The sequence below is a fragment of the Fukomys damarensis genome, unplaced genomic scaffold (assembly GCF_012274545.1).
Source record: "Fukomys damarensis isolate Sample0158 unplaced genomic scaffold, DMR_v1.0_HiC HiC_scaffold_8, whole genome shotgun sequence".
Lineage (NCBI taxonomy): Eukaryota > Metazoa > Chordata > Mammalia > Rodentia > Bathyergidae > Fukomys > Fukomys damarensis.
The window spans coordinates 20,789,353-20,802,308 of NW_022900920.1; the positions used below are offsets into that span (position 1 = coordinate 20,789,353).

The 12,956-nt window shown below is 34.2% G+C and overlaps 1 protein-coding gene across 3 annotated transcripts in view; it reads right to left on the reverse strand.

Annotated features, from left to right (window-relative positions):
- Nucleotides 1–9,099: 9,099 nt before the first annotated feature.
- The window catches only part of Ccdc172 (coiled-coil domain containing 172), a 111,474-nt gene continuing 107,617 nt past the window's right edge, over nucleotides 9,100–12,956 (reverse strand). The window contains exons 9-10 of one of the 3 annotated variants that reach the window (XM_033761400.1): nucleotides 12,647–12,711; nucleotides 9,100–9,152 (exon numbers count right to left, since the gene is read on the reverse strand). In XM_033761400.1, coding sequence (XP_033617291.1) covers nucleotides 12,679–12,711 — 33 coding nt within the window. In that variant the 3' untranslated portion in view covers nucleotides 9,100–9,152; nucleotides 12,647–12,678. Of the gene's footprint in view, nucleotides 9,153–12,196; nucleotides 12,712–12,956 lie in introns of those variants that run through there. The other 2 variants (XM_010634556.2, XM_010634552.2) reach the window with 2 other exon arrangements.

A 12,956-nucleotide genomic window follows, 5' to 3' on the forward strand; every position in this document is an offset into this window, starting at 1 on the left:
TCCACTGCCTGCCTCGCAAGTGCAAGGTCCTGAGTTCAATCCCTGGTACCAAAAAAATAAATAAAATATAAAACAAAAAATAAAAGAATATTTGACAATCATAAAGTTACCTTTAATGCATGGCTAATACTTTATATAATGAGATTCTAACCTCTATTCCTCTCTCATAAAGCATATATATATATATATATATATATAATGTTCAATATTCAATTTATATGTACTCTATCTATCTATCTATATAAAATCCTTTTTTATTTCTCCTTCCCCTACCCTCTTCATCCATCCCTAAGTCCCTCTCCATCTACACGAAGTCTATCTCCCTATTTTTTATCATCTATCTTTTATTTTGTTCTTTAAATTATTTATTCTTTGGGTTTCTCATATGAGCGAAAACCACGCAATATTTAACCTGTGTCTGACTCATTTCACCTAGCATTATGGTCTCCAGGTGCACCCGTTTTGCTACCCATGACTCAAGTTTGTCATTCTGATGGGCTCATGGGCTGCACAGATCTTAATTTGTGCTATAACTGTCCATGTTTACAAATCTCAATTCCCCTAATATAACACATTTAATACACTATCTTGTTTACTTATTTCAATACGCAATAAGCATTATTGCTTATTCACTGCCTAATACATGGAGGGTTCTCAATTAGTGTATTAACTGAACCTAATATCAAATTTACCTTATATGAAGGAACATGTTCAAAGCAGTCTTCATATTTAAATACTAAGAAAAATAATATGGAAAAATCTACCTCATAATTCTTTTTAAGAGTGTTTAAATTAATAGTTTATGCCAGAATAGGCTACTGTATCTATGGCTTTTGTAGCTGCAGCTGAATTTTAAATAATCTGTGTGTGGAGGCAGCAAGTTAGTTTACCTGATAGGTCCTGGTACTATGTATAGAATAAAGCAGAAAGTTAGTGTTCTCCTCTTCTGGAGATCAGGGCAAATCCGCCAACTCTCTTGACAAAGTCCATATGGCAAATCCTCTTCAAAGCACTCTTCCCTTATATAGCAACCTTTTTCTATCTGTGGGAAAAAAATAGAGTGTCAGTGATATAAGAACCAGACCTAGAGAGAAGCTGTTTCTAAGGATGAGAGGCAAGGTAGATTTTAATTTTGAATATTAACCCTTTATCAAATATATGACTTGCAAAAATTTTCTTCCTCTCTGCATGTTGTCTTTTAAAATTATATCCTTTGTTTTACGGAAGCTTTTGTTTAATATATCTATTTGTTGATTTTTACTTTTGTTGCCAATGCTTTTGTTGTCATATCCAAAAAAAACTTTGTTAATTTCAAAATTAAAGAACTTTTCTTTATGTTTTATTCTAGGAGTTTTAGGATTCCAAGTTTTAGACTTAAGCATTCAAGTTAACTTTTTGTGTGATGCAAGTAACTTTTGCATGTCAATATCCAGCTTTCTCAAATCACTTATTGAAGAGACAATCCTTTCCCCATTATGTATTTTTGGTGCCCTTGTTAAAGATTAGTTGACTGTATATTCCTAGGTGTATCTTTTAACATTCTCTCTTCTATTACATTGGTCTGTGTGTTTTTGTGCCAGTACCATTCTGTTTTGATTACTATAGCTTTGCATATTATTTTAAATCAGAAATTGTGCTATCTTCAACTTTGTTCTCAAAAAAATGAGACCCTCTAAATTTAAAGACCCAATCCAAAAATGGGCATCTGAAATAAATACACATTTCTCAGAAATGGTAAATAAACATATATAAAAAAGTTCAACATAATTGTTGGATAAATGCAAATTAAGGCAGTAGTGAGATTGCATCTCACTCCAGAAAGAATGGCTACTACCAAGAAATCAATCAAAAAAACAAATGCTGGCAGGGCTGTGGATAAAAAGGAACCCTACTTCACTGTTGGTGGGAGTGCAGACTGGTGCAACCTCCATGGAAATCAGTGTGGAGATTCCTTACAAAACTAAAACTAGAGGTTTCATTTTAACCAGCTATTTCCCTCTTGGTATTTTCCTGAAAGAATAAAAGCAGCATATCACAGTGATATATGCACACCCATGTTTATATCAGCACAATTTGTAATAGTTATATCTTGGAAATAAACCAAATGCCCATCAACTGATGAATAGATAATGGTGTGTGTGTGTGTGTGTGTGTGTGTGTGTGTGTGTGTGTGTGTGTGTTTTAACATAGTGGAGTATTACTCTGCCATAAGAATGAACTTGAGACATTTCTAGGTGAACAGATGTATCTTGTACCATACTCAAGTGAAATAAACGGACACACATGTTCAAATATCACATGGTTTCTCTAGTGTGAGAAAATGAAGATTAAAAAGGACCAAAATGTCTAATAGATATTGTAAAATAGGAAGAAAATGTTCCACTGGGAACAATGGGAAAGGGAACTAGGGAAGGGTGAGGGGGAAAGGGAGGGAAAAGAAAAAAATGAATAGAAGGAAAAACGTAAAAAAGCTTTTGTAAATAAGGAGGGCAAGGGGGGGGCATTGAAAGGAGGGGAAGGAAATGGGGAAAAAGAAGAAACAAGACATGTTATGTACAGGAACAAATTCCCTAGGATGAATGTCATCATGTAATCCATCTATCTATCTAAAATGTATCAATAAAATTAATTTTTAAAACCAAAGAGAATATTCAAGTGAATTATCTTTTTAATATTTGAGTTGCTCAAAATCGGTATCATTCTAGTTTGCTCTATATTTGGATCATGCTTTTCTTGGATGTTTTTGTTTTCCTGGAGTCTCTAATTGTCTTTGTTTTTCCTGCTGAAACATGTGCCTTCTTCAATGTATCCCTCCCATATTGTGGCTTCTTAATGTTCCTCCCACCTGGACTCCATAATGTTTTTCCTCAGGGAGAACATCGAGTTCCAATTTGGACCAATGATTTCACATTTGGATTTTTAAAATACAGCCTTCTGTTTTTCCTAGAAGGTCCAGCTCCCTCATTATTTATTTATTTATTTATTTATTTATTTATTTATTTATTTATTTATTTATGCACTCTGTGGCTTTATGCCTCAAGTTCTCAACCATATTGTTCAATCTATAGGAAAAGTGTTTGGATTCTATAAAGAAGATTTTATAACTACTCCTTGTTGTCTGTGTTTGTAACTTACCAGAGTTGTTTCCCACTTTGGTTTTTCACAAGGAAATACTCATGAAAAGAATGTAAGGTTAGAGGATACTAAATATGATAAAATAAATTGTGCAACATCATAAAGTAAAGCCATTTCAGAGAAAATGGCAAGGTTAATGGTTCTCTAAAACGAATATTCTTGCTATAAAATTAATAAGCTGAAATTTGATCAATAACTTAAGTAGCTAGTAATATTGGACATGGTTTGAAAATTTTGGTATTGGGTAATATTATTAAGCCTTTGAAATGTCTACAGAGAATTTGTAACTGAGAAAAATGAAATTCAAAGTAAGTATACCAAAATTTTAACAATGCTGTGATTGCAAGTGGTTTTCATTTCCATCTTTATATTTTCCCATGGTGTCAAATTTTCAAAAATGAATACAAATTACCTTTATAAATAATAGAAAGTCACAAAAGGAAAACGGAATATTTCATTACCAAATGACATCCAATCTGGTTTAGCTTCTTAATTATAATTAAAATAGCAACAATAGACTGAACTTATAAAAAGTAATCATCTGAGCATAATATTGTTCTGCTTTTTTGTGGCAGGAAAAAATGAAACATTATGCAGATCACTCTATCACTTAGTGAAATTAGGAGGTACATTAAATTAGCTTTTGTTAGGTTAGGCTATGATAATAGCCCTCAAATTTCAAAAATTAAATTTTGTGCTCACATTATGTTTTCACTACAATGGTTTTAAATTGGCTCTTGCTCTAAGCTACCCATCTTTTTCCTGGCAGGATCCTACCCTGTTCTCAACATGGTGTTCTTGGGGCACAGAAAAGGGACCCAACAGTGGAACCATTCATAGGCTCTTTGGGATCTTTGGGCTACTTGGACTTGGCATGCTCTTTTGCATACTATGGAGACAAAGGTGAGCAGGTATAATGGTCTTACTGGGAGGGAGAGTAAATAACAAAAATAGTAATACAATCTATTGCAGAAGGATTTGAAGGTGTGTGTGTGTGTGTGTGTGTGTATATATATATATATGCATATATGATGAAGATTTTATAACTATTCCTTCTTCTCTATGCTTATAACTTACCAGAGTTGTTTCCCACTTTGTGGTTTTTCATAAGGAAATACTTATGAAAGAATGTAAGGTTAGATTATACACACACACACACACACACACACACACACACATATATATATATGTATATATATATATAGAGAGAGAGAGAGAGAGGGAGAGAGAATAAAAATCTTTTAGTAGTTTAATTCGCATTTCTTTACTTACTAGAAGGTTTGAAAGCCCTTTGCGAATATTTGGCCATTTGTACATTTTCTGTGGATGAGATTTTTGAGTCCTATGAGCATTTTAAAAAATTTCTTAGTCATAAAAATCCTTTGAATAGCAGTTTTCTCCCTTTCTGCACATATCTGTCACACATACTGCAGTTGTTTATATTTTTATTTCACTTTGTCACATAGAAGTTTCACAATTTATGTAATCAAAATTGTTCATCTTTTTCTTATCTTTTTTAAAAATGCCATCATGCCAAATTAATAACTTTACTGGCTTTTTATATTTCTGTTGTTTCTTTTTAGTTTTAAAATTTTCACCCATCTGAAATTTATTTTGATGTAAGGGGTAGGATTTTCATGTAGAATTTCAATACTTTTAGCATGAATTAATGCAAAATATAATCATTTAAATTTTCTTCACATTTGAGGTTATTTCCCCTTGTTTAAAAATTTTGCCATCATGGTTTATTTTATTAGTTTTATTAAGTAACTGCCACATACATTTACCAACTCTATTTTTCTGTTTTTATAATGTACTAACACTTTTTACTTTTATTAAATTATTTCTTCAATATTACTTACTCTTTTCCTGGGTTCTTCAGTCCTTGAAATTTAATATTTTCTTCAATTGAAATGTTTTTTTTTTCTCTTTGCTGTATGTGTTTTTTAAGAAAAACTTGAAATAAAGCACATTACAAGAAGGTAGTTTTAATTGGTTAAGAATCATATAAAATGACAAACAATTTCCACTTTCCAAATGAGTCATTTTGTCTACACTACCATAAGTGTCCTTTTCCAATGACACACAAAAAAATTGAAAAACTATTCAATGATTTATTCAAGAAATATTTATTTGAGACTCCAGTGTTTGTCAGACACTGTTAGCAGTGACATTCAACAATGGGAAAAATCCTCGCACTCATAGGCAGTCTAATCTAGTAGGGAATGTAGGCACATACAGTAGCAAGAATAAATAAACAAAAAATGTGGTATATGTTAAGTAGTGAAAGGTCCTGGGAGAAACACAAAATGTGGAAGGGATGAAAGTGTCTACCTACTTAGCTAAGGAAGGGTTTGTAATTCAAATCTTTGGCCTGAGCAGACATGACTAAAAAGGTGGCCTTTGAATTAGGACCTGAGGGCACGAGAAGCAAAGTATATGGACATGGGGCAGAGCGTGGACATAATTCCAGGCAGAAGGAAGAGAAAGTCTAATCACAAAAATCTAAAAATTTCTGGAGAAAAAAATATGGCTTTTAGTTTCTTCATTCATTTTTTAAAAATTTTTTATAACTCACTTGGCAGCTAAGTCTGGCCTAAAGCTATTGATAGTCTTTATCTCACTTGCACTATCATGACTTTTACTACAGAAATACTCATGTGGTTGGTAATAGGGTGCTGCTCAGATTCTTCTGAGGGCTGTATATTGTATAGTATATTTATTACCATATCTTTCCAAAATCATCTTCCATCTGTATTCGGGATCATATTTGGCCCCCAAAGGTTTGGATAAGGGGTGGTGAACAAGTAGCAGGAGAAGCAGCTAGAGAGGTAACAGAGGACTTATCATTTGGCTTTCACTCTGAAATAGGATGGGAAGCCATTGGAGGCTTCTGGGCAGCCGAGGGAATGGACTAACTTAGGTTGGCTTCTGTGCTGAGAATAGACTGAAGTAGGGCAAAGGTAGAGGCTGCGGGGCCACCTAGGAATCTACTGAAATACACTAGACAAACAGACAATGATGGATTAATACTTAGGTGCTAGCCAGGGAGTTAGCTCAGCGGTTCTGCCGCCTGCCTTGCAAGCGCAAGGACCCGAGTTCAATTCCCGATACAAAAAAAAAAAAAAAACTTAGGTGCTAGCAGTGGAAGTGGTTAGAAGTGGTCAGATTCTGGATGCATTTTGAAGGAGGATTCATGTTATTGGCCATGACAAGCCATGGAAAGAAAAGTCTAGGATGAAACAACAGCTTTTGGCTACAGCACTTGGAAGACAGGAGTTGCCTTTATTCAGGAAACGGGAAACTGGGGGAGGAACACAGTAGGAGTAGATATCAATAGTTTACTTTGGTTGTATAACTTTGATATTAATTAGATACCCAAGTGTAAATGTCACAGAGGAAACTGCTTATATGAGACTGAAATTCAAGGGGAAAGTTCAGCTAGACATAGAGTTAGGGAGTATTAACATAAATGTTAGGGATCCAAGGACTGCCTGCAAATTGACTCTATTACAAATTTAATAAATGTGATATAAGTAATAATAAAATGTGACATAGGCACAATTTTATAGCAACTATATAATGGCTTATGTAGTAGAAATAATCTGTATTATCAAAATCCATACAACTGTATATTTTGTTAAAATTCTTTAATTTGGCAGCCATCTCTCTCCTCAGTCTCTCCACAAGCAGTTTAAATCCCATGATTTCTTATAATCATCTCTTTGTATATCCCTTAGACTTTGCTGCTTTATCTTCACTTGGCTTAATCACCTTCCTGCCTGTAACTGTGCAGCTGTATGTGCTAGAACAAAATCATATGCCATGCTGAATCTCACTTTGAATGTGTATTAAACTAAAGTAGACCCTAAAATTCCCTATCCATTGTGTTTTCATAGGCCATTTATTTCCCAAGCTTCTGGGCTATTTCAACCCCTCTCCCCTTTAAAGCAACAACACTCCCTTGGTCAATCTTCTTGACTGATTTTGTTTCCTACTTCAATATGAAAATAGAAGCAAAGAGAAGAGACCTTCCCCAAGCTCCCAGCAGCACATCTATCCAGCTACCTGCATACACTTGCCCATCTACTCTGCCTTCTGAGATAAACTTTCTTTGATCGCCACAAAGGCCAACCCTCCTATGTCCTAGATTTCCTCCCGTCACACCTACTGAAGGATAATGCTCAACAATACTCCTTTCTATTATCCCTGCTCCAACAGTATTCCTCTTTTCTACTGCATCATACCCAGAATCATGCAAACATGCTATTATTTCTCTCATCTTAACCTTGCTTCCAGTATACCACAGGTTCCTGGTTCTCTTGCTTCACTCTAACTGGGGCAGTCTTCTTGGCTAGTTCCTTCATCTTCCTGATTTCTTAATGAGGGAATGTCCTAGGACTCAGTCTTTGATCTTCCTTCTTTTCTGAACTGTAGTCAGTTTCTAGGCAATCTCCTCTGTATTCGTGGCTTTAAATATCAACACAGCAGATCAGGCCATGTCTTAATTCTGCCCTTATTAGTTTAATTTGCTGTGAGCATTCTATCAATATTGTCTTGGGACATGAAAACCATGCAAAATAGAATACAGTTCTTGAAACATAAGAAAATTAATGCTAGTTCTATCTCTTTCATTTTTTTATTCCATGGCGGAGAGCTGAAATTAGGGACTAAAAATACTAACCTGAAAGCCAAAGATTGGCCACTATCACCAGCTAGCATCATGGCCTTGCACAATTAACCTTTTTGTACTTGGGTTTTTTCATCTGCTAAAAACAATAACTAACATTCATTGACTGCTAACTATTAATATGTCCCAGATCCCAGGTCTAGTGTTTTATATGAATTATCTTATTTAATTTGTATAATCTACAGGCTATTTTTAGTATTGTCTTGGTTTTAGACATTGAGGCTTGGAAAGATGAAATACTTGTATAATATTGAGCAACTATCAGTTAGCAGGAACAGAATTCAAATCCAAGCCACGCTGGGAATTAACCCAGTGTTTGAGCTAAATATAAGATTTTATAGCTGTATTCTTACTTCCATACTTTTTCAACCAGTTAGGTGGATTGTAGGAGGCTGAGGCTGACATATCAAAAGTTTAAGCCCAGATTTGGCAACCTAAGGACTTGATGAGATCTTGTCTCAAAATAAAAAGTAAAAATGTGCCAGGGATATAGATCAATACCAAGGTCTTGGGTTCAGTCTCAAGAGAGGGGGTGATATCGAGGGGGGGGAGAAATTGGTATGCTTACTTGACCTCTTTAAATACTATAGTTCTTTGATTTCATCTTGGTTGAAACAAAATAACTAACTTTAGGGCTTCTGGTACATTATTAAATCAAAGTGGCAAGAACAGACAAAACTAATAACTACTATAAAGTTATATGAGAAGCCCATGTTTTACAGAGAGTATGTTCGTGAAAACATCACACACATCAATATACTTTCACAAAACTGTATTAAATAATTCATTTATTTCTTCATTCAAACATCAAGGATCTACTGTGAGTTGGACACTGAGATAAACATTTTTTATATTTTCTCATTCACTGCTACATATTCATCTTAGACATAAAAATATTGATTTAATGGATATAGTATGTCCAAGGATTGTAGACTAGCAAGTGGCAGAGCTAGGAGCCCAACAAATGACTTTTAAGCACCTTAGATGCTTCTCATATACAAAATGATAAATTTTTTGATAACCTTATGAAAAATAAATACAAATACAATCCATATTTTGAATATATTCATATACACAGGACACTTTTTAGAATAAAATTATTAATAATAATTTCTAATTAATTAAGTCAACATCAATTATATTTTGGATTTGAATATATTCATTATTTTAAAAGATCTTATTATAAATTGTGAGTCTTACCTCTTAATGTGCCAAGGAGCAAGAAAGAGTATAATAATCCAAATTCCAAGCATATAAATTGTTTTTAAAAACCACATAAAAATCTTCTTGAATATCTTGGCTTGTAAAGTCCCCTCACTATAAAATACTAAGTGGTTTTATTCAGAATGACATCATTTCATATTGAAACTCTAGGTCCAGAAAAGCATGTAACTTATACCACCTTTTATTCTTATATCATGTAAAGTAAATTACATTGTCCAAATATGGCTTATATCTTGTCACTAGTGATGAAAATTTACAAGGTTTTTAATTTCATTATTAGCAATATTTTTGTTAAACACAAGTTAAGGCAGTACTGAAAATTATATTAAGGATTTGAGATGTTAAGATAATAAACAATTAAAAGGTGGTACCTACTAAACTACAATTAGATATTTTCAGTCTCTAACACATTTATGAGTGTAAGCATCCACTTAATACAAAAACCTTTGATACAAATATTCTTAGTTCAATAAATAAACACATATCCTCTTCCCGTTTCCTATGTGAAAATATAACAATGGTTATCATCACTGACTCTAAAGCCCAATGTGTGGGTTTAAATTCTGGCTCTGAAAAATATTTTTCAAGTGTGATCTTGGATTAGAAAGCCCTGCTACTCCTACACTCGTCTTTAAAATAAGGATAATCGTGGTTCCAAACTCAAAGGTTGATTAAGGAGAACAAATTATTTATTGAATGAATAGTATCTGGTACAAAGTACTGAAGTGCTAATGTTTACTCTTGTTATTTTTCAGTTATGTTAATGGTTATATGGGAAAATTTATATTCTCATAGAGCTGACTACATCCTTACAAGATTGTGCATAACTTTCATGATATACTTTAATGTATACCTTGCCCTTTTGACTAGTTCGTTAACTTAATAACATTCACTCCACAGATATGTTTAGTTTTTTAAATTTTCAAATGTTCGTGGAAGACAGCTGACACTATTCCTCAATTTTCTCAGTTTTTGCCCTCTTATCATAATAGCATTAAAATTTAAATGATTTATGAGGCACTCTGCCTTTTCATGCAAACCTTGTTACATTATCCAAGAATCAAAGAGGTGATCGTGAATAAGAGTAGTTTCAATTCCTGGGTGTTTTACTTGGTTGAAATGTTTCCTAGCACTCATATCTCCTAGTTCACACTGGCTTGAGTGACTATTCATCAGCACTGATGCCGGGCATGGGTGACCATGTTGTGAAATATGGAAACTTTACTAACATCACCAGTTACTACTATATATTTTCTCCAAGGTGCACTTCAAGAATCAGTATTTTCAGTCATTATCAACAGAATAAGCATGAGTAATAAATTTCTCAGTAGCAGCTCTTAGAGGACTGCATCTTATTCATGTCTGACTCCTAAGTGATAGGCACAGTATCTGGAACTTAGCAGGACTTTAATCAACATTTTTAAACTGAAAAAATACAAAGATATATAATGATAATATTAGAAATTTTAAAATCACACTTCTATGTTTTCACAGCACTTTTTAATGAACTCGCTATAGCAATTAACATATTACTGAATCATTAGGCAATTGTCTAGCAGTCTTCTGCCTAGATTAAGTCATTCTGAAGTCCCTAGAATGGTTTTGTTCATAAGACCCTCAAAATTAGCACCAGGTCTGTCATAGCGGATAGTTGGCCAATATTTGTTGAAAGAAAAAAAACAAAACAAAACAGCATCCCTTATCATCAATCCCACATCATCCAAAGAAATTCTAATTCTAGGGAGATTATCATCATGCATTGCAGACTCATACTTTAACAACTGTACTTAATGAGAATCAGATGTTAGTGAGTCCATAGATGCTGGCTGAAATCACAGCAGTTCTGTCTGAAAAAGTATCGCAGAGGCATTAACAATAGCTCTTAAAATTCCACCATAAAATAGATCTCTTTCCAAGCATCAGCCCAGTATTGCTAACTGACTTGTGGGCTTTCTAACTGGGTTTCTTGTCCAAATCATAAAATCAACACATACAAGTCCTAGAAAACTCCTTTTCCTGAGCAGTTATTCTCCAAGAATTTCAAGTTCGTGTTATCTATGAAAACTATTGTCTACTATTCTTGAATCATGGGCTGGGAATGTCCACACCACCCTGTTTGACTCTCTCAAGCTTCCTGCTGTGACAGTAAGTCATAGGCTTCCAATGTTTCTCCTGCACCGTGGTGTCTCCCTCATTCATTTATTCCTGCCAGTCTCTGTCACAGTACCCACTCAGCACTTTATCTTATATGAGATATTGCTGCCATAACAGGCTTCTGTTCCTCCACTCATGCATCCTAGACATTATTTACAGATAAACTATTGAATCACATCTCTGATCACTCCCCTCAAATGTCTTTATCAAATGAAGTTCAAACAATTTAACTTAGAGTAAGGGTTTCCTTGTCCTCTCCTCTCCTCGGTCTACCTTCTGAGCCTTAAGGTCCATCCATTGCTCCCATCCACCTGAGCTTTTAACTCAGGCTGCTTCTTCTGCCTTCTCTACCCTTCTCTACACTGAATGTACAAAAATGCACATAAGTACTCCCAATATAACAAATATATATTCCCACAACGAATAATGCTAGGAATTCAACATTTATCTCCAACAAGGCCAAATACTGGGTAAGTTCATCAACTAATTCTACATCATTTACTTATGATTCCATGTTTACAAAATGTCTCGTTCAATTTTGATGAATTTACATCTATTTATAAAAAGATCAGCTGGGGTGACACAAAGACAATGAGTTTCCTCTTTTCACAGGAGAGTCAGTATTGGTCTGTTATAGACAATGGCATTCTACTCTCAGAGGTTCATTAAATGCTTATATTTCCAGTCTTTACATGATAAAACACAAAATACATTTTTAAAAAACCACTTATTTCCTTTGGAAATATTAAATTTTAATATTTAACTTTACATAACAAGATGCAATATAGAAAAGATAATCCAATTTGACATTGAAGAGAATAGGTGAAGAAGACCTATCTGACTATTACAGACAAATGGAAATGCTTCAGGGGCTTGGTCTCTGCTTATTGCTCCTACTAGGTACGTATAATCTAGAACAACATCCCCTAGCTGGAGCTTGACTTCCCTGTCTATAAAACAAGGACACTAATCTTTGTGATATAAAGTTCTTTATGGTATAAAACAGTCTATGCTTTGAATTTTAATAGACACGTGAATAAGCTCTTCTGAAAACAGATATCTTGGCCACTTTGGCTTCCTGTCCTACATTGATGCTGTGCTGTGACCATAAAACTATCCTAAAGTGCAATACTTTCTTGGCACCTGTGCACTGTCAGCATCGATCATAGTCAACAGTGACCTGAGTTCCACCCAGAAGGGAGCACCTCTCTTGGAGCAGGATATGATTAAGCAACTTTAGGAAGAGAGAATGACTTTAATTGCAAATAAATAATCAAAGAATCAGTGTGTCTTGGGACTAAAGGGATTGATTTATATCCAGTCAGATCTGAGACCTCACAGTGGAATGAATACCACTGTTATTCTGAAATAACAGAAACTGAGATCATATTTTTCTCTCATTGAGTAAGAGGACAATGAAAACAATAACAAAGAATTGAATACCTTAAACTCCACCATCAAGGGTAAAGCCTCATTCACGGGCTGGGAGATTCTTGAGATAGGACCAGCTGACAGAAGATAAAAGGTTCAATTTAAGAAGGAATCTTTTAATATGTATATTATTTCCAAATTAGACATCATTAGTTGATTACTTCAATAATGCATTTGAGATAATTATTAAAGAGAACACTGGTTATATACAGGGCTTTAGGGATTTAAATAATGATTCTGCCCTCAAGGAGACTACAGTCTCTTAAAGTTGTATGGCATATGTGTGTGTGTGTGTGTGTGTGTGTGTGTGTGTATATATATA